General features: G+C 38.5%; 1 protein-coding gene across 1 annotated transcript; it reads left to right on the top strand.

The window, feature by feature from the left end:
* Positions 1-15,847: 15,847 nt before the first annotated feature.
* On the top strand, positions 15,848-18,775 carry LOC147524682 (uncharacterized). Its single transcript, XM_086604023.1, has 3 exons — positions 15,848-16,802; positions 17,383-18,299; positions 18,393-18,775. The coding sequence occupies exons 1-3, from the start codon at positions 16,265-16,267 to the stop codon at positions 18,531-18,533; spliced, it is 1,596 nt and encodes a 531-aa protein (XP_086460149.1). The 5' UTR covers positions 15,848-16,264; the 3' UTR covers positions 18,534-18,775.
* Positions 18,776-23,310: the final 4,535 nt, after the last annotated feature.

The raw sequence follows: 23,310 nt of genomic DNA, 5'->3' as shown, positions 1-23,310 counted from the left end.
CCCTTTTTTCTCTAATATTCCACAAAACTCTCTCTTGCACCTGTAGAATCATAAAACATAACTTACAAACACTATTAGTCTACTAAGATGGCTAAACAAGAGGCATAATCGAGGGTTAAATAGCACTTTTTGAGCACTTATCACAACTCCCAACTAGCCTTTTGCTAGTCTCTTAGCAAATAAGATAAAAAAATAGATAAGTGATCAAAATCACATCCTAATAACAAAAATAAAATCCTAACTCATTTTTGCAGGCATCGCGATTGCATTTACCATATGTAACAAGGCTTTAAACCTTTAAGTTTCCCAAAAAGGACGAGTTATAGTCTTGTGAGGGTTTTCAGGTGATATACCCACAAAATCAATCAATAACATGTTCAAGAATGATAGTATTTTTCAGAGAGAGAAATTCTTGACCCACTTAGTGCTTACTCCAACAGACGGTCTCCATTGTTGACTACATTGCTGCAAAGACTCATAGATTATGATGGGAGATAGTAAAAATTGACAAAATTCTTAATCAAGGCTTATGTGTGTACTCAGTCAATTTCCTATACTCTCCTATCCAAGAAACGGAATCCCCAGTTTACCATTAGACAGATAATCTCGACTTTCAATCCTTACCGGTCATACTCTCAGAAAAGAATCTCTTAGAAGATGGTATACTATTTTACCTCATGTATGTGGGAAAAAGAATAATGAATACGAACATCCCACATACTACCTTGAAAAACAGACTTCTAGATGATAGTAGTCTCATGGAAAGAATGTCAATAACATATAAAGTGTCGGGTCCTTCACTTTAGCATCCTCTCACCTATTCTAGACTTTGTACCATATTGTAGTGATAAGTCATGGGTTGTAACTTGGCTTGGGTATTGGTTTATGAAGGAAAGGTAAAAAGGATTCTAAGGTTGTTTCTGAAAACACTAAGGGTTTTACTTCTTTCTTTGGAAGATTTCTTCAAATCTTGTATTGCAGAGAAAATTCTTCCTTTGTCTTAGCTTTTCCATCCATTCTGTTCAACTTTTTTTTTTTTTAGCTTAGTGGTATATCCTTGATTAGTACTGGATATGCTTGTTTTCCACTAGCTTCTTTCACTTAGAACAGAATGATGGTCTTCATTGTATCTCTCTGGTATTTCCTTGTATTCTTCCTTTTGTAGTCTTTCTTCCTTTTATGCCCCTCGTATTCTCAGAAACATATGGGTATGGCTGATAAAGATTTTGGCTATACTCCTTGTCTGGAGTTGGGTAAAGGGTAAAAGGTTTTATGAAAGAAAATGGCTTATTGTAAGGCTCAAAAGGGTTTAACAAGATGGTCCTACTAGGTGGGATAAAGGCTGAATGGGTTCACTACTTGACTTATCAGTATGATACTCTGTTTCGAATAGACTACAAGACCTAATGGCTATCTCCCCAGTTGAGGTCACTTCGTGATTAACCAAATCAACAAATAATGAGACTATATTACAACAACATAAAGAACTGAAAGATGTTGAGTCACTAAGACTTGGATTTTTCGTAAGAACTCTCCAAAGAATGGGTATAAAGCTCAAGTCTCATGTGCTAAGTCTAAAACTTCTACTTCCAGTTTACTAGGGGTTTAAATCTCTCTTCTAGCAAAAGTACACAAAACTGACCAAGTATTATGGTGGTGCCTTGATAAAGAATTCTATCAACAAGAACTATGTCCGAGCATAATAAATAGTCTAAGCGGTAATGAAATCAATAATATCAACTATCTATCAAACTCAACACTAAGCAGTATAGAATATATATCCCAGACTCATCATTAAAATTCATTTTTCTCATGCTACTGATATAGAAACAAAAATATTTTTGTTTTTGAAAACTAATTTTCAAAATTCATTTCTCAAGTACTTTTCAAGTACACCATCCCCCAACTTAACATATGTATTGTCCTCAATGTATAGAAATTAAGTAAATAAAATGAATGAGAAAAAGGGAAGATGTTACCATTGATGCCGAATATCAAAATTAATCCCAAAAATAAGAACATTCCTTTTACCAATTTTTTTTTTGTTAGGTCTTTTTAAGTCAGATCCCTAAGACTATATATCATGCATTATCAATTTGGAGTGAGGAGATCAGATTTTCTTACCCAAATCCGATGAATGTTTGGAGGACGAGGAGGTCTGACCTTGTGGGTTGTCAAAAATACTCCTTGATATGCCGAAAAGATTGCTGGTGAAGTTGCTTCTCTACCTTGAACTATTTCTGGTCTGATGATTGTGTGATAGGCCTTGTGGTTCCTCTGTGTAGAAGATTGACAAAAATCTTTCTTTCTAACAGGACAATAGTATCTGATGTGCCCTGTACCACCACAGTGATAATAATGGATGTCTAGCTGACTGCGCTCAAGGTGGGCGGTAGACTGGTTCACATACTTCTCTCATTCAGATAATGATAGTGTAGAAGAAGCTTCAACAGTACAATGCTTCTTATCAATATGGTCCACTTTCTGCTTCAGAAAACTCATTTCAGTTTCTAGATTCTATTGTTTTTCCAAAACTTCTTTAAGCTGATTCTCTAGTAACTAATTTTTCTGGGCAGAAGTCTGTTGTTCATCCTGAAATGTAGAGTTCATCTTCTCAAGGTATGATACTCTCTCTGCCAATTTTCCATTATGCTCACTTAAATCTTGAATTTTCTGCAGAGATTCCAAGAACATGGCTAGCAACGCCTCTTTGGTGAGGTTCTCAGGTTCATCACAATTTTCTATAGATTGAGCACTCTCAATTGTATCTTCGAATGGGAAGGATTCTTGTATCATGCTATCAAGGAAGTACACCTCTCCACCTTCGGTGTCATCACAATCCTTATGCAACAGGTGAAAGATATTTATGTTCATGGACATCTTACCAAAGTTGATCTTCATTTCACCATTGTGACAATTTATCAAAGCTTTTGCGGTAGCGAGGAAAGGTCGGCCTAGAATAATTGGTATTTTATCAAAGGCTTCCTGGGTGTCTATCACAATGAAATCCACTGGATAGTAGAAATCAGCTACTTGAACAAGAACATCCTCAATTATGCCTCTGGGAATCTTGGTAGAGTGGTCAGCTAACTTCAATTTGACTTGTGTAGCCTTTAGGTTCTCCAGGCCCAATGCTTGGTACACATGATATGGCAAGAGATTAACACTAGCACCAAGGTCTACAAGAGCATTACCCATAAATTTTTCTCCTATCTTGCATGATATTGTAGGACTTCCTGGATCTTTGAGCTTGATTGGAGCTTGTTGATGGATAATAGATGTTGTTTGTCAAGCTAGAAATGCTTGCTTTGGAACATGAGTATTTCTCTTTATGTTGCATGCATCCTTCAAGAATTTGGCATATGATAGCAACTGCTTGATTGCTTTGAGAAAAGGGATATTGATGTTATCTTTCTCAAATGCCTCCTTCATCTCTAAAAATTTCTTGTCCTTTTTGCTTTGAGCAAAAAACATAGGAAAAGGTGCCTTTGGTACAAACACATCAGCATGTGTTTGCTCTTCTTTCTCTTTGACATTCTTGCATATCTTGTCTTGGTCATCTTGACAAATGGGAGTGGAAAGGATTTCCCCCACTTCCTTTTGAACTTCATTTGAAATCTTGATTGATTGCTCTGTAACAATGTCATCATGAGAAGGTAAGTCAACCTTGTTGTCTATCTTCAATCCTGATCTGAGAGTAGTAACTGAGCTGACATGATCATGGAGGTGATTAGTACTAAAAGTTGTCCCAATGTGGCATACATCTTCACTCTTCAATATTGGTTCCAATAAGCTAGGTTTAATGGCTTGTGTCTTTACAGACAAAGCAGTAGTGAGTTGGTCGACCTTAGCCTCTAGAGACACCATTCTAGAACATTGACTTGCCTGAGATTGCTGGAGATTGAGCTGAGACTGTGCAAGAAGCTCTAGAACACTTTCAAACTTCTGATTTTTCTGTGATAGCAAAGTAATTGCATTCTCCAGGTTGGCAGGTGTGGCATAATTTCTCCTAGGATCAGGTACTAACTCTCCACTTGTATTGGAATTTTGTTGAGAGTATAATTGTTGTTGAGGGACCAACTGTGAAGCTTGACTTGTTTGTGGAATATAACTTTGATCTTGAGAACCTGGGGGTCCAGCATTCTGTCTCCAATAATTAACCTTGAAAGTTATTACCACCTTGGTTGGGCCTCTGAAATGAGTTTATATTGTACTATCCAACTAATGCATGTTGATAGTAACCAGGACATTCTAGAGTTGCATGGGAAGTGTCTGAACAAACTTCACAGTATCGGCTAGCTTGCATGACTGGGAGAGATTTAGCTTGAGACTTGTTGAACTTGGAGGGATTCATAGAGAACTGGTTAAATTTCTTACTCAAAGTTTCAATGCTGGTGGCCAGGCTGGCCAATGTAGACTTCAGTTCTTGATCTGATTGTTCATGTGCTTGGTAACCAAATTGCTTTGGCTCCCCCTCCATGCTAGCGACATCCTCATTGCTAGTAGTCCATTGTTGTGTTTCTTCAGCTAAATTCTTGAGAAAGTTGTAAGCTTCCTCTCCATCCATTAATGTAAACTTGCCTTTGTGCATTGACTGTATCATCTGCTTGTTCATCATCGAGAGTCCTCGATAGAAAAAATGAGCCAGTGTGCTCTTATCATAACCATGATGTGGACATGAGACTAGCAGATTATTGAATTTCTCCCAGCTTTGATGATATTCTTCAGTCACCTTCCCTTTAAAATTGATGATGGCTTGCTACATGGCATCTGTCTTCTGGGGTGGGTAGAACTTGTTCATAAACTTTGTTCTCAACTTCTCCCAGTTGTTGATTGAATTGATCGGTTGTGCAGTTAACCATTCGGATGCTTTACTTTCGAGTGAGAGTGGAAAAAAATTAACTTGATACTCATCATCCTTGATATTACGTTCTTGAAAGTTCGAGGATGATAGAAATTTGTTCATGTGAACATAAGGCTGAACATTGTCTGAACCATTGAACTTTGGAAGCATAGAGATTACTGATGCTCTAAGTTCAAACTAGTTAGCTTCTATCTCTAGAAAAAAATACTGCTGGGTGGGTCTCAAATGATTGGTGAATAGAAATCACTCAGCTTCTTCTTCTGTTGTGCTTGCATGGGTGGGATAGCTTTAGGATTATTGGTGTTCATAACACCTCCATCATTGCGTGCGGCCATTGTATCAATCCTGTCTACTATTCTTGCTATGCGAAGATGATGAAAACTATCCTACTATGCTTGAATGCAATTAAACTAATATGCAAAACTACTTTCCTTCAACTGGGTTGGGCTTTGCAGCTAGTATCTCACCCGTTGTCTAAAGCTGTCTCTTCTAGGGTTATGGTGAATCACTTGGATTGCTTAAGTTCCACGGCCCACAGACGATAGTCCGTTTGTCAAGATTCAGACAAGAAACATTAGGGTTTGATGTTTCGCTGTGTTGGCTTACAACTTCAATTGTTAAAAAGGTTATAAATGCAATTATACGAGAAAGCAATAAAACTAAACTACGATGCAACTATACTAAGAATGAAATAAAAAGAATGAAGATTCGACTAACCTAGATGGTAGATCTTGTCTTCAAGATGTCCTTCAAGCTTCTCTCTTTCTCAAAAGGATGGATGATGCAGCTAAAATTACCTCAAGATCCAAACTTCTAATCTTGAAAGAAAACGTTAAACATAAACAACTTAAAACGGCAGTGGTGCCATTTGACAAGCTTCCTTTTTGTGTATGTAGATGAGATATGGGATGCGGATAGATGATGGTCGTTGAACAAAATAGAAGCATATCAAAACCTAATTATCCCTCAATAAGTAAAGGATGAGTATGGTATCGTTCCACTTTTAAGTGTATATTATGTGAAGGACAGGACTGGAAAGGGGGTTTGAGGGATTAAAAACTATGATTATAGATATTATAGATTCTAATGCTAAACTAAACTAAACTAAACTATTGAGAATTTATAAGAAAGGGAATTCAAGATATTAGAATCCACCAATACTTTTGATTCAATGACCTTTTGCTTCATGGTTGTTCTCACAAGTAGACTACAATTAGCTTAGGCAATCGAGCGAGTGCCGATGCCCTCTTGGACAAAACATCGTTAACAAATTACTCTACTTAAGGTTGTTCCTATGTTCATGTTATTAGTATCTTCTTTCCTTTTATGTGAGCTTGGGCAGCTATTCAATGAATCACCATCTAAGGCAAACACAAGGAATACTTTCCTTACTCTAAAACACTACACAACTAGAAGAAAAGTAGAGAATAATAGTATAATATTCAATTACAATAAATAAAACCCTATTCTAGCATTATATTCAATTGCAATAAATAAAAGCATGTCACTAGCAAATATTCAATTACAATAAATAAAACTTTAAACTAGCATGATATTTGATTGCAATAAATAAAAACCTTAATTTATACTTCCATCCCCTGGTATGGGCAATGGAACTAATAACTAAAAACATAAAGAACTAACCTGATTGAAGAACACCATGAACCAGAAGAATCATTAAACCTTAAGCACTGGCTTCATCTCCTCCCTTGAAGGAGAAGATTAGCCTTCCATAAAGAAGGAAGAACACGAAGAACGAGAAGAAGAAGAGTCGAAGAACATAAGACTAGAAAGACTAATTTATTAAGACTCAGCTAGTTAAAACCGATCTTTTATTATTAATCTCTCTGTGCCTTAAGTTCTAGAGACAAGAATATAAGTGAATTGGCAAATTACATGAGGCACTTAGGTCCTCTATTTAAAGAGGTTACAATGAGCTCTAGAAGCATTCCAAACCGTCATTTGTTTCATGTGTCTCAGACGCGATCAATGCGTTTGGACGCTCGATCCATGCGTCCCAGACGCGTAAGCCTATTTTGTCTCTTCTGCTTTATCCTTCTATCCTCTTTTGCGGGATTTGGTCCAAGCAACGACTCCTTTGGCCTTGGGCTTCCAAATAGGCTTTAAAATAGGTCCAAGTCGCATATTTAATAGCTTCAATTCCTTGGCCTTCTCCATGATTGTCCACGGGCTTCCCATGTGATCTTTAATACTCCGAATTGCTCCGTTTTACCCTTTTTTCTCTAATATTCCACAAAACTCTCTCTTGCACCTGTAGAATCATAAAACATAACTTACAAACACTATTAGTCCACTAAGATGGCTAAACAAGAGGCATAATCGAGGGTTAAATAGCACTTTTTGAGCACTTATCAGAAAGTAAGGATTTAAACCACCGCTCCATATGATGTTGTCATCCATTATGTCCCGTTCTGACTTCGAGGCCACAGTCTCGAAAGGATGGCATGGTAAACCATCAACAATATACGATGGGCGTCAGACGAGTGTAGGAATCGTTATTTCAGAATGCAAATTTCTACAAACCTCGAAACCCACGCGCAGCAGAATTAATGGGGTTCACGGTTTTGGATAGAAAACATACCTTTTAGAATCAGCTAAGATGTAATATCTAAGAATCCAAGCTTTATGAAATTAACAATCAACCCCTTGATCTTCTGTTGTATTCCTTTATAATAGATTGGACGTTGTGTGGGCAACGATCTACCAACCCCTTCTTTCCTCACAAAGCTAGATCCAATTTTGGATCTATCTTTCCTTGCCTCTCTTTTCAGTCCAGAGAATAGTGATTTCGGCCAACAGAGAAAAGATTCTATTTATAGGCTACAACAGGGACCATGAGGAGAAATTAGGGTTGGGCCTCCTGATGGGCTTGGGTTCCCATGTTACCCCCGGCACACCAAGTCCGTCGAATAAATGACTTATTCCACTAAAGGCCATTGTTGCACTACTGCCCTAATCCCAAATTACGTGTCAACGTTTATGGGCTCCATATTATATGCTCGTTGATCTCCCCGTATTTAAGATATCGAATGTCCGTTTATTAAGTCAAGTTACTGACAACTACATTAATCAACTTCTTATGTCCTTGAGTAGTACCACTCAACCTCATTGTCATGTCGGAATAAATCCACCTGCAGGGTTTACATGACAATCTTTTTGAGCTCTTAAAGGGGACATCATCAACCCGACTTCCTGCGGGTCACGGATTCCTTCTATAATCAACAACACACCTTACATACAATGTCATTACCTAATCCATCGAGTTTGTTGATTCACAAATGAATCTCACTCATTGATGATTTAAAGCAATGTACAATGCACATAAGTGCCCGTTATTATATTCGGATTAAGAGGACAAGCATCCATAATAACATAGGCGTTTGTTCTTTTATATAGTCAGTATAAAGAGAAACAACCTCACTTGGTCCTGTTTAATACACACAAAGTGTACTAGTGTAATCCTATAATCAAGATAGACTAATACCAGATTATACTACAACCGTACCAATGGTTTGTCTAAATCCATCTAGGTTGTGAACGATTACTTATACTTTATAAGGTACTGATGATATGATCTTACATTGTTCACACCATATCATCTACAACATAAAGTATTAAACACATGCATATAACTAATAACATATATAATATGCATAACATTTGCCCATATGATTCTCATTCAAAATATAAAGAATTAGAGTTAATACAAAAGTAATGCTTTTAGTATATAACCCTATCAACGGGTTCATCGGTCTCAGTACGTTGTGAGGATGATGCTGAGGAAGAAGAGTTGATTTGAGTTGCAGACTCGTTGCATTCATTCGATATAGTGGTATCACTAGAAACAATAAATTTTTTATTAGAATTATATCCTTTATCTGAGCTACTATCGATATACTATGTATAATTGTATAATATATTATTTGTCAACATATTGAGTTTTCGAGGTGACAGTGTCGGGTTTCGAGGTAAGGATGTGAGACTCAAAAGCATGCATTCTTGATGTCGAAGCCAAAATTGTTTCGAGAGGGTGCGCCTAAAGTTAGCACAAGTTTTTCTTCTAACCATACTGTCAAAAATTATAATTTAAGATCTAGTTAGTATAGGGATACACAAATAGCACGTTTAAACTCAAAACCTTAACCCTAATTTTCATAATTTGGGAAGTGAAACAGGTACAATTCGTCAAGATAATGAAAGATAAAGATAACGTTTTTCCAGTATATCGCATATTAAGTTGTTATTTTGACTAACCTGACAAATATGCAGAAATATTTGGTGATGAAGACACCTAATAGAACCAAGTTGAAGCTTTTAGTTTGTTAATGGTGGTGGGGTTAGAGTGTCTCAAGCTTTTTGTTAATAAGTGAAGAGAGAGAAAGCAACAACAAGCTTTTATATCTGATATTTCGGTTTCCGACGGTAACCGCTTGGTATTTTGAATTTGAATCGTTGATTATCGAAACATTCAAATTGTTTTGTGGGCGAAATTTGAAAGTTTCGAGAGGGGGCGATGTCGTTGGCAAATATCGTCACCCCGATAGTTCAGCCTAAATATCGTGGTTAATAAGAAATATCGACATGACTGTCGATAATTTGCAATATAGTTTGTATGTTTCAGGTTCAGAGCGGGAAAAGGAGGAAGAAGAAGGAAAAGAACACGTAGCAGGAAGTAAGTGGGTAAAGCCGTAAAGTTATAATTGCAACACTATATAAAGACTGGAAGGAGGAAGAAAGAATGATTCTAGATTCATTACATAAAAAGTTGTAAACCGAGAGCAGAGAGAGAGAAAAAGAGAAATTTGTAACCACCATTGATAGTTAATAAAAAAAGCTTATTTCAATATCATTTCATGATCATTTCAAGATCAACCCTTCTTTAGTTTATTAGTTTATAATCATTGATCTTACATAGATTTTCAGAACACTACAAATACCTATGTTAACTCAATGTACAATACATCTAGTTCACTAGTCCCTTTCTTGATTTAGCACACCTCTCCTTGGATCAAATCGACTTGTTAGTTATCATTTGCAAGGAAGGACAAAAGTTGATTTTAATTGTTAAAAAAGGATTAACAATGACTTTTTCGCCAAAAAGAAGCTGGTTTCGCCTGACAGCAAGGGACTTAGTTTTGTGACAAGGTAAAATCATTTAAAAGATTAAAAAACAGAAAAAAGAATCAAGGCAAGTTCCTAGCTACTTCCTACTGTTGGAGTTATCCCTCACATGAGGAGAGAAACCGAGATTTAAACGGCTGTCGGCATCGCGACAAGTCGAGGCCCAGCCAGATAGAAGCGCGACTTCGCCTTCGAGTTCAAAGAATAACATATAGGCGACCAGCTCAAAGTGTGAATGCCAGCTCCCAATTCCAGGCCTTCAGCGACTTCGCTTCAGAGTGGCAGCCAAATAAATTTTTGTGGGCCTAGCTACGATTACCCTTGAAATTTGGTTTTGGAGATAAAACCAAAAATCAAGGTTTTGGAAAACCTAACCTAAAGAACCAAACAAGTCGAGGAAGGATTGGAATCGGACTAAAACAAAGAGAGAACCTTTACAGAGATACAACCCTGTAAAGAGATAAGAGTGATCTAGTAAGGTGAGAGACTGAAAGGAGAGATTGTAATCTTCCTTCCCATTTTATTAAGAACTGGCTCTTGTGGAAGTAGGCATCATTGGCCGAACCACGGTAAATCTTTGTGTTGTGGTTTGTTGTTTAACTGCTTTACATTATTATATGTTGTTGATAGTTGTTTAGTGAGTTGGGCATGTTAGTATAGGTTGTAGTTGATATTTAGATTTTGTCCGGAGTTGAAGTGTGTTCATACAAGTTATCTGTGTAGTGGGGAACCGATTGGTATTGGTGTAATCCCCAACAAGTGGTATCAGAGCCTTGGTTAGAATAGCCTAGGGTGTTATCCGAATCTTGGTCAGAAGGTGTTTGACTAAAATTCACGAGAAAGATTTGAGGTTAAATAACTTGTAGAGATGGACCATTCCGTGAACACTTTCATTATGATGAGTCCGAATAGGAAGAACTACACCATCCGGAAAGCCAAGATGGAAGACTTGCTATCTTTGCAAGGACTTGGCACTTCCCATTGAGAATGAGGAGTAAAACCCGAAAAAGGCCCAAATGAGGAGAGGAAAAAGCTTGGCGACAGCGATTGGATACATTGACAAATTATTGGCGGCGGTGTCTTTCACCATGTGGCCCAAGAGACTACAGCCCTTCATCTATGGAAGAAACTTCGAAGACCTTTATGAGAGGAAGTAAACAAAGTGCTAGTCGTTAAACCACGAAGTACCAAGAAGGTTCTTCAATGTCCGAGCATCTTAATGAAGTCTGAGAATATCATCAATCGGATGCATTTGATGAAGATCAATTTGGGAGACGAAGTTGAGGCTTTGTTTCTATTAGGCTCTCTACCGAAAGTTGGGGAGACATTAGCCGTTTCTCTACATGGAGCAGCCAAGGATGGAATTGTTACCATGGAGATGGCTACCACGTCTTTGTTGAATGAGGAGACTAGAAGGAGTGCAAGAAGCGGCTCTTCTCACTCGGAGGTCCTTTTCACGAGAAACGGGGAGAGGGTATCTCGTTCTAGAGGTGATGACAGAAGTATAAATCTAGGGGTGAAGCTAGAACTCCTAAGGCAAAGAGGCAATGTTACTATTGTGCCACCAAAAGGCCACTTCGATATGAGTCACGAGAACAATGAAGAGGGATGAGAAGAATAACCGTGGTACATGAAGACATGGTGCGAAGGAACGGAAACACAGTGGCAGATACTACCGCGACTGTCGGCGACCTAGTGGGAATTGTGTCGGTGTGGTGTGTCTTTGTCTTAGTACCTCATGTCGGGGATCTGAGTGGGTGATATCACGAGGAGCATCCTATCACGTCACACACGCCGCGAGGGATTCTTCACTACCTACAATTTGTAATGGTGAAGTAAGGATGGGTAACGATGGAGTCTCGAAGATTATAGGCATTGGAGATGTTCATGTAGAAACCAATGTCGGCTACACCTTGACACTCAAGGATGTAAGACATGTCCCCTCGACATACGGCTAAGCCTAATTTCTACTTTGGGAAATTAGATGATGATGGCTTTATAAACTCGTTTGGTAGCGGGGTATGGAAACCCGACCCGGAGGTTCCATTGTAGCAGCGGGAAAGAAAACTTTGCTCTTTTACAAAACCGCGAGGCTAGTTTGTGTAAAGCGGTTTAATCGCGAGAGAAGAAGAAACATCATCTGAAAGAGGCGTGTCACATGGGCATAAAAGGGATGGAAGTTCTTGCTAAGCAAAAGGCCATGCCGGACATTAAAGGTACACATTTAAATACATGTACTCACTGTTTGGTAGGAAAGCAACACGGGGGGTGTCTTTCCAAAGATTCCCGTCTCCGAAAAGGACAACGTCCTTGAACTAGTGCAATTTTATGTGGTCCTATGAGAGAAAGTCCCCACCGGGAGCCGTGCTTCTTGACATTCATTGATGATCGTCAAAGAAAGATATGGGCCTATAGTCCGAAGACCAAGGATGAAGTACTTGGCGTGTTTGAGAAATTCCACATGGTGGAAAGAGATACCAAGTGTATTATTTTTCGGATAATGGGGGTGATACATTGGGCCATTTGAAGAGTATTGCGAGTCATGGGATTAGATCATGAGCAGACCCGTTCCCAAGACACCGCAATGAGAATGGAATAGCAGAGAATGAACCGTACCATTGTAGAGAGGATAAGATGCATGCTATCTCACTCTAAGCTACCTAGAAGCCTAACGGGTAGAAGCAATGCGTCTGGCCCGTGCATGTGATCAACCCGTCACCCGAAAAAGCCTCTCGAATAGTGATTATCCGAGAGAGTATGGTCGGCAGAGATGTTGATTATGGATACTTGAGGTATTTGGGGTGCGGGGCATTTGTGCATATTCCGGAAGGATGAGAGATTCAAGCTTGATGACAAAGCCAAGGTGCATTTTTCCGGGTTATGGAGATGAAAAGTTTGGTTACAAACTCTATGATCCGATTAACAAGAAGGTAATCTGAAGTCGAGATGTTGTGTTCTGGAAGACCAAACCATAGCGGACTTTGAGGAGGATGAAAGTTACAAGTTTTCACCAATGATCTTGTTGATTCGAACCGTTCCTACCGTGGAACGTCACGTAAGGCATTGAGAATGCAGAGAATCATGAGTTTGAAGCTCATGATGAGAATCCTATTGCTCATGATGGGATAGAACCTATTGGTATAGAAGATGCAGATGAGATGCATGAACCACCACCGAGCAAAGCGAAGTGTATCCTCCCGAGGCACCCGGCCAGATGGGGCAAGGAGGTCCGACATTCAACCAGTATCCACCACATATGCGTCGTGCTACTATCGGATGGTGGAGAACCTATGTACTATCAAGAGGCACTTGAAGGTACGGACAAAGAAAAGTGGTTGAAGGCCATGCATGACGAGATGGATTCTTTTGAGAATCACACTTATGAAGTTAGTTGAGAAACCCACGGGGAGAAAAGTTCTCAAGAATAAGTGGATATACAAAGTCAAGCATGAGGAGAACAATCCTCACCCAAGGCACAAAGCTTCGCCTTGTTGTGGAAGGGATTCGGTCAAAGGAAAGGGATTGACTTTGATGAGATTTTCTCTCTGTAGTGAAGATGACTTCTATCCCAGGGTGGTATTGGGTATGGCCGCAAGTATGAACCTAGAGGTTGAAAGCAATAGATGTTAAAGACAGCGACTTTTCTTCATGGAGACCTTGAAGAAGATGTCTACATGGACCAACCCGAGAGGGTTTGAGGTCAAAGGCAAGGAGCACCTAGTATGCAAGCCGATAAAGAGCTTGTATGGGTTGAAACAAGCACCGAGACGATGGTACATAAAGTTTGACTCCTTTATGGTGAAGCAAGGATACAAGAAGTCCGCTTCCGATCATTGTGCGTTTGTTCGAATGGAGATTTCATTGTCTTTATTCTTTGTATGTGGATGATATGTTGATAGTTGGCCCAAAACATCAACAAGATATCCAAGAAGAAAAAGACTTGAGTAAGTCCTTTGAGATGAAGGATTTGGGTCAAGCAAATGCAGATACTTGGGATCGCGGATCACTCGTGATGAAAGAGTGGAAAGTTGTGGCTTTCTCGAAAGCTACATTGAAAGCGTGTTGAAGAGATTCAACATGGATCAAGCAAAGCTTGGTGGCCCGTTCCGCATGACCAAAGAGATGTGTCCTAAGGGTGAGCATGAAAGGAGTCGGATGGAAAAGATTCCTTATGCATCCGCGCATGGGTTTGATGTATGCCATGGTGTGTACTAGACCGGATATTGCTTTTCGCCGTTGGGGTTGTAAAGTAGATTTCACAAATCCGGGTAAAGAGCATTGGGAAGGTGTTAAGTGGATATTGAGATATCTCAAAGGCACTTCCAAATCATGTTTGTGCTTTGGTGGAAGTAAGCCCTTACTTGAAGCGCTACACCGATCGCATGGGCGGTGATGTTGACTTCGATGAAGTCCACCTCCGGTTATCCGGTTACTTTTGCGGGGAGCGGTTTCTTGGCAATCTAAGTTGCAAAAGTGTTTGCCCTCTCTCCACTACAAGATCAACCCTGTTGCAAAAAGAGTTGCTATGGATGAAGAGGTTCTTCGACCTAACTAGGGCTAAAGCATTTGTAGTTATGTGATAGATTTTCATCCACTTTGAAAGCAAGAATCAAGTTTTCATTCTAGATCCAAGCACATACACGTATCATTGGATTAGAGAAGTTAATTTGTGTATCGAGAAGATCCATACCGACAAGAACGGGTCCTGATATGATGACCAAAGTCTTACAGAAAGGTAAGTTTGATGTTTGTTGTGCTATTGCGGAATGGCGACACACTCCTCCTCTTTTGGCAATTGCATGGATAGCCCCCCACCGCTTTGTTAGTTATCCCTCACATGGGAGAGAAAACTTGGATCAAATCGACTTGTTCGTTATAGAATATCATTTCTTGGTAGCGACTTCGGCTCGAGGAAGGACAAATAAATTTTGTGGATTTTAAAAATTTGGTTTTGGAGATAAAACCCAAAATCAAGGTTTTGGAAAACCTAACCTAACGAGAACCAAACAAGTCAAGGATTGGAATCCGGACTAAAACAAAGAGAGAACCTTTACTGGAGATCTACAACCCTCAGAAAGAGATAAAAGTGATCTAAAGGTGAAAGAGACCGAAAGGAGAGATTGTAATCTTCCTTCCCATTTTATTAAAGCTCTTGTGGAAGTAGGCATCGTTAACTAGGTAAATCTTTGTGTTGTGGTTTGTTGTTTAACTGCTTTCAATTATATGTTGTTGATAGTTGTTTAGTGAGTTGGGCATAAAAGTATAGGTTGTAGTTGATATTTAGATTTTGTCCCGGAAAAGTGTTCATCATCGTGTAGTGGCAACCGATTGGTATTGGTGTAATCCCCAACACCTACTTCCTAAGCAATGACGTTGACGCCACATAGAAGCCCCTATGGTTGCCTTGTTGGAGTGTCACGCTTTAGAAGCCGCTTTGTAGACAGGCTAATTGGGATTCTGTCCACACATGAATACAGGTGTTTAATTATGTAACCTGGTACAGATTCGTGTACCATAGAATTTTGGTATACAGGTCATTTCATATCACACAGTTTGGAGTAGGCTTTTTCGCTGACCCCAAAATCTTATTGTCCTAATAATTTTTTAAACATTTCTAGACTTGCAAGGGGAAAACTAAGAATACTGTTCAGACTTCAGAGTTAATTGACTACTTGGACTTTTTCAAGGTTTCTGAAGATATAGTTGGTACAAAACAAAATTTAGAATGCAGAATTTCCATCTTTGTTGAGTTTGTGATTTATTTGGATAAGCCAATTTGAAGATTTGGTTGCACTTCCTAATTTAGATATTCTTTTTCCTTGATACCATGTTTTAATGTTTATTCATGGTTTTAGACCTGAAATGTCAGGAATCACATTCAAGCTAAGTATTCAACATACAAACATACCCACATACTTTTAAGTTCTATCTACAAAACATTGCATCAGGAATATCAACATACAAACATACCCACATACTTTTAAGTTCTATCTACAAAACATTGCATCAGGAATATCAGCCTACTAGATGCTCAAACCATCAAAACTGCTGCCACCCTGAATATAGTCATAAACGTACACCTCCTACATACTTTAAATGAATTCGTTTTGTATGTTTTTCATCCCTTTAAAAACATCCCTTTCAACTTCTAAACTAAAATGACAAAAGGAAATGGGAAGACTAAAAACTCATCTTATTAAGATCTTCTTAACAAGACTGTAAAAAAGAAACTTGCACCAAAACCATCACAAGATATCCATGGCTGTCAAAAACCTCCAAAACCCACCTCCAGCTTATGTAGAAACAGTAGAAGAGATTATGAGAATCTACAGATCATTACCTCCAAGACCCACAGTTGAAGAAGTTGAAGCAGCTGTTACTGTACTCAAAAGTGTAAACAGTGAAGAAGAGTTTAAACTTGATGAGATTTCTAAGTTACAAAAGTCACAAGATGTTCCGGAAGAGATTTTCTCTGTATCAAAAGCAGTAAAGAAGAATATGGTTTTACTACAAAGTCATGAACAGAGGAGGGAAGCTCTTCATCTTGTTGATCTTGATAAACTTTTTGATAATCTTGATCAACTTATTCAGAAAGCTTCTTTGTTGGTTTTTGGAGATACTAATGATCAAGAGCAGGTTGATTTGGGTGGTACTGGTTCTAAAAGTGAGAGAAAAACTGTTGCTGTTATTAGTGATGAGAGTTTGCTGATCAAGAAAAACAAGGATGAAGGACTTAAGCAAGATGCTTCAAAGGATCTAGTTCGTAGCTCTTCTGCAAGGAGTGGTCTCTTTTCAGGTCAATTTCTGTTTCCCCTTTATCTTAGCTATTCTGTTTGTTGTTTTTTTGTTCATTCTTGGAAGTAATCTACTTTACTTTTTCTATGTGGATTCATTTAGGTTCATTGAAATCAAGGATACCCATGTGTTTTTCTTTATTTGGGTAATTTAAGATAAAGATTTGCAAGTATGGCGTGTGTTTTTTTTTCTCTGCTTTAGAATTTAGACTCATTGAAATCAAGGATACCCATGATTCTCCTAATTGAACTCAACTACTCAAGTATGACTTCAGTAGCTCAGTGTAGACTGTATCAAGCTTAATTTTGTGGAAATCAGGAACATGAAAAAACACTGTCAAAGTGTCAATAAGGTAGGCAGTCTCTTTAGAGTTCTTTTGAATCAGAAAATGTTCTTGAATATTGTCTAATAATTATCGACATTTTTTTCTTGCTTATAATGCAATTATGCTTGTGCATATCATTACAGTATGAGAAAATTAATATTGTAGGTCCTCAGTCTGAGCTACATCTGACAATTAACTGCTTTAGGTGTTCAGTTACTTTACATGGTCTCAATGTAGTTTATTATCATATTTACAGGCAGCCAGGATACTGGAAAATATAGTCTAATGAAGGTAGCTGGGATAATCGAATTATCTGCAAAAAGTGGAGCTGGGGTGCTTGACCTACAAGGCAAGTTGATGGATCAGATTGAATGGTTACCAGTTTCACTAGGGAAATTATCAGGTATCACTGAATTAAACATCTCAGACAACCGAATCATGGCTCTTCCAACCACAATCGGCAGCCTCAAAGCCTTGACAAAGTTTGATGCTCACTCGAATCAACTGATAAACCTCCCTGACTCATTTGGAGAGCTTACCAATCTAGTTGATCTAGACTTACATAACAACCGTTTGAAATCGTTGCCAGCTTCTTTTGGCAACTTGATAAATCTCATGAATCTCGACTTGAGTTCAAATTACTTTACTCTGCTTCCAGAGACATTGGGCAGTTTAATCAGCTTGAAAACATTGAGTGTTGAAACTAATGAGCTTGAAGAACTCCCTTACACAATTGGGTCTTGTTCTGCACTTGTGGAGCTGAGACTAGATTTTAATCAGCTGAGAGCACTTCCAGAGGCAATTGGAAAGCTTGGGTGCTTAGAGGTAATCAAATTGCACTATAACAGAATTAAAGGATTGCCGACGACAATAGGTAATCTTTCCAAGTTAAGGGAACTTGATGTAAGCTTCAATGAACTTGAACTTGTACCTGAGAACCTTTGTTTTGTCACTAATCTTGTGAAACTGAATGTCTCAAATAACTTCGCGGACCTTACTGCTCTACCAAGATCAATAGGTAATCTTGAAATGCTCGAGGAGTTGGACATAAGTAATAACCAGATAAGATTTCTTCCAGAGTCCTTCAGGGTCCTATCGAATTTGAGAGTGTTCCATGCTGATGGGACTCCTTTGGAAATACCACCAAGACAAGTGACTAAGTTGGGGGCTCAGGTAATTATTTGATCTTGCCATATATGTATTTTACTTTTTCCAGCTTATTGGAGTCACCTTAACTGAGAATATAATTTCTTTTCTCTTTATCAGGCAGTTGTTCAATACATGGCTGATCTTATCACAATGAAAGACGTGAAAGCTAAACCAGCCCAGAAGAAAAATTTATGGTATTGGTTCTGTTCATTGTTTCGGCCTCGGAAAAGGAGTTCTACAGAAGCATTGGATTCGTAAAATCCTATACTACAAGTCCCTATTCAGCTTACACAATTTCGTTTTCAAAACAATTAAGATTTGGTTTTCATATGTGATATAGTTTGTATTTTTCTCAGCTGTTAAAAGTTTTGATTAACTCTTGCCTCTGTAATTTTGTTTGGAGCACCTCGCAGTTGTTATCTCTTGGTTGACATGAGCTATTTTAGCTTATTTATTGTTGTAACCAAATTAGAAGCATAGTAAAGAACAATTATTTGTCATTGTCAAGCCTTGTCCAGTGCCATTGCCAAGAAGAAAAATTCATGTCATTCAACTCTATATGGATCCATTTCTTCAGTAAGAATAAAAATGAAAGTTGTTTTCTTTTCGCAAAATGCAGTCGGGTTGATTTATTTATGATTAAATAATAAGAGTAGGACTACAAACACAAGCTTCCTAGCCTTTTAGACGGAAAATTCATTTAAACAAAATATCCCTAACGCAATCCATAGTATACATAGCTCTTAAAGCTATATTATAAGCAGCTGCTTTTAGCTTCTACTAAAATAACACGACAGCAACTGACTTCCTGTAGCTGGTTCTGAGACTTACTCCCTAATTCCATGAAGCGTTGAAAGTTGAAACAGTGCCAGGATGTACAAATGAAAGTTGTTAGTGCTACATTTATTGGATCATCCTTCATTTTAGTAACTAGGGAGACCAACATTTGCAATGAAGGGATAAACTAGGAAGACTAGAATTAAACAAAGAAAGAAGACCATGTCTAATAACAGGATTAACAGACGAATACAATATCGCTAATAATGACATTCCCAAGCGACAACTTGAAAGAATGCTTTATGTGCAATCGTTATTAGTGGATAATGTTTAAATAATGATCAGTGAAGAATCTTATGTTCCTTGAGATATAGCTGTTATACTCCGTGCAACTGGTTAACTTTGAATAATAAACATTGAAGTTGAAATGTTGAAATGTGTCCATATGCTGACCTGCTTTTTGGTCATCTAGTAATATGATTTGCCTATATGTCGTACACTACAATGTAAATTCGTGGATAAGGGCAAAGGATAACCTATTATATTTGCGAGGCAATTAGGATTCCCTCTAGATATGGAAAATTAGGGTCTCCTCTAATTAGGATTCCCTCTAGATGGGAAATTAGGGTCTCCATTTAGTGGGGGAATCCTAATTGGCTCATTTAGGGGTACTTAACCCCCACCCCCACCTCCACCCCCCCTTCCTTTTTTTTTAACCCACAAATGGTGAACATCAATCTATCAATCTATATGTTAGAGGCCAGGTTAAGGCAGACCCACACTAGTTACATTGAAGGACCTTAGCCCGAAGGCTCATCAACCCAGGAGGGAACCTAGCCCGAAGGCTCTCACCGATGTGCCGTTTTGAGTAGATCCAACCACCTCCACCTTGTCCATAAAAACTTGCTTTCGCTTCTCGGTCCGCCCATCGTAGCAGCACCTTGTCTCTACCCCGAAGGCTCACTTGGCCCAAAGGCCCATCACATAATTACACAAGAAATAAATCCCAACCAACACTTGGTGGGATTTCAACTTGCAACCCCTCCCATGAGAATGAGGAGAGGGCTACACAACTAATTGAGCTAGAAGCTCTTGTGTAGTTACAAAGTTATGATTTAATAAACAAGAAAAACCAAACCAATTTAGCTTTAACAGTAACTACAAATGACGCCCTTACTGAAGCCAAAGAAGCTTAGAGAATAGAGATGCCCTTACTGAATTTCCAATGAATATCAGTAAGAGCAAGTCCAATTGGGTGCTATATGGGATGCTAAAAGCCATATAACACCCCAGGCACCAAAATATCATTCCAATAGGGGCTGCTACGAGGCTCCTAAATTTGGCTGGTGTGATAAACCCAACTAAATTTGTGGCCTTGTGTAGCAGCTTCCATAGTAAGTTGTCAGGGGACGGACGGTATAGTTTATGCCGTCTGTTAGTATAATTTGTGTACATATGATAGAAACTGTGCCGTCTATCCTTCGTTTTAATTTAATGGACGGACCGAATGGTAGAAAGTCTATCGTATGTACTTTCAAGACACTCAACACGATTTTTACTTAGCCAAATTCAACAAATTCTTTATTCACATGTATTTAGTTGTCATCAAAGTCTTAGCAACCCTCAAGTCTCAACCCTCACAGCCTTAACCAACTTCATTTATACCATTTCAATCACATCCATCCATTCCACTAACTCTATTTCTTGTTTCAATCATATCCATCCATTCCACCAACTTCATTTTTTGGTCAACTTTATGGACCACACATTTATAATTTTCTCCTTCACTCACACCTTTTCAAACTCAAAATGGCTTCTTCTTCTTGCTATGTCGAATCAAGCTCTTCATCCGAAAAAGTGAACATGGTCAATGACGATGAGAACATGCTCTTACCTATCTTTCTCTTGTTGCAAGACATGCATGAAGCTAGTCGTGTTCACTGATGCTCGGTCACCGGTATGCAAGTATATTTATTATGATCGAATCGAGGCTCACAATAGGATTATGAGGGCTTACTTCATGCAAAATCAGAAATATCCCCTTGATGTCTTCCGTAGGAGGTTTAAGATGCAATGCCATCTCTTCCTCCGAATGTTGAAAGCCATCTCCAACCGGGCATGACAAGTATTTCACATATAAGGTTGATAGAATTAGAAACTATGTTTGATGGGTATATAAAAGGTGGTTGCTTGCATATGGTTGTGGCGCGGATGCGTGGGATGAATTCGTTCAAATAGTAAAGAGCACTCTTTTCTAAAACTTGAGGCATTTTTGTGATGCCGTGGCTTCTCGGGTATGCTTGGACAACTCCAAATGAACAAGACATTCAACATCTACTTCAACAAGGTGAAAATCATGGCTTCCCGGGTATGCTTGGAATTGAAGCTTGAATTGTATGAATTGGCAATGAGAAATGTGTCCTACAGCATGACAAGTTACACATATGGACATAAAAAGAAACCTACGATAATTTTGGAAGTCATCACCGATAGAGACTTGTGGATTTGGCACTCATTTTTTAGTATGGCCGGTTCAAACAACGATGTTAACGTATTTCAATGTTCTCACCTCTTTGACAATCTTATGCGTGGTGATGGTCCTCATTGCAATTACACTGTGAATGGTTGCTATTACCAAATGGGTTACTATCTAGTTGATAGGGCTTATCCTAAATGGGTTACACTTGTGCAAACAATCCCTCACCCAACAACTCAAAATGAGGGATTCTCTACTAAGATGCAATAAGCATGATGAAAAGATGTCGAGCATGCATTTGGTGTTTTACAAGCTAGGTGGGGAATAATTAAGAGGCCGGCGCGAATGTGGAGTAGGGATGACATTAATCGGATAATGAAGACGTGTATCATTTTACATAATATGATTGTAGAGGATGAACGAGAGATTGATATTGAAGATTGGCAAATTGACGTTTCTTGGGAGCCCCCAGTCGCATTGCATGTTGCAGGAAATTGACATGAGGAAATTGTAAGAAGACTCAATACATTTTGTCGTATTCATAGCAGAGAAATTAATATTCAACTAAGAGTTGACCTCATCAATCACCTTTGGCAATATCGTGCGGATCAAGGAATGCAGTATAAGAGTTATCTATGGAGTATTATCTAGGTTTGTTCTATAGTTTGAGTATTAATCTATGTTTGATTTCATGTTGTTTCAAGACAACTCAAATTAAAAGTACATTAAAACTTAAAATTGAAATTACAATATTGAAAATGAACTAATAACAACAATGGAAATGAAATAACTAACAACATTGAAATTAATCTAAGTAGTAGAAGCACCACCCTCACTAAAAACACCACCACAACCACTAGAAGTATCACTTGGAGTTCCAAACATCCCACCCTCTCTCCTTTGGCGAATTATCTCCAATTTCATCATATTGAAGTATTTGGCAACTTCCGGCTCAAGAGTCGTCGAAGCATCTTGTGCTAATATTTTGTTGTATTTTTTTCCACTTCTTGATCGAGCTCCATCAACTTCACCCTATCGGTGGCGGCATTCGTCATTTGTGCCAAATACTTATTCATCATCTTGTAATTCTCTCCTCTTTTCTTCAACTTCTCTTTCTCACTCCTTGTTTCCGGTGGTCATTTTTTCATGGTTCTATGATAAGCACCCAAAATTGTATGATAAACCCCGTAGAGACACTACAAATTGGTTGATTATGTATTTAATAAATGTAAATTAATTATATTTTTGTGCTTTCATAGGTTTCGCCAGTCATCGATAAATTTGTAGCCAAACCTGTGTTTTAGCATGAATAAGTGTTTGAACATGAAGTCTTCTCTCTTTGCCAATTTAAATCTCAAAAAGGCCAGACTAAAGCTCATGGAGTCAACACCAACCATTTTTGGTCCAAATGAAGACAACGGTGCAGAAAAGCCATGGAACTTCCGAAGATCATATCTCCTGATTATGGAATCCAAATTCGGCACGAGAACTGTCAAAACGATTAGTGCGGCAAGCTTTACATGAAGACATGCAGTTGTAAAAGTCAAAATGAGCCCATATGGACCCACCACATGTCAAAATATGTGGCTCCCATCACTAATGTGGAATCTTCATTATCTTGTTCATAATTGGAGACCAGATGAGTGGAGATAAGAATGATGGAGAAAAATGCAAGTGGAAGACAAAGTGGAGTGCTTATCTATTTGTTTAAGGGAATTGGAGTGAGCACTCGTGTTTGGTAATCATTCCATTCTATGAGATAAATGTAAAAAACAAAGAAAA

Source organism: Coptis chinensis, chromosome 1 (assembly GCF_015680905.1).
Source record: "Coptis chinensis isolate HL-2020 chromosome 1, ASM1568090v1, whole genome shotgun sequence".
NCBI classification, from domain to species: Eukaryota; Viridiplantae; Streptophyta; class Magnoliopsida; order Ranunculales; family Ranunculaceae; genus Coptis; species Coptis chinensis.
Note: the sequence above shows the minus strand (reverse complement) of the source record. Positions and strands in the feature narration are given on the sequence as shown.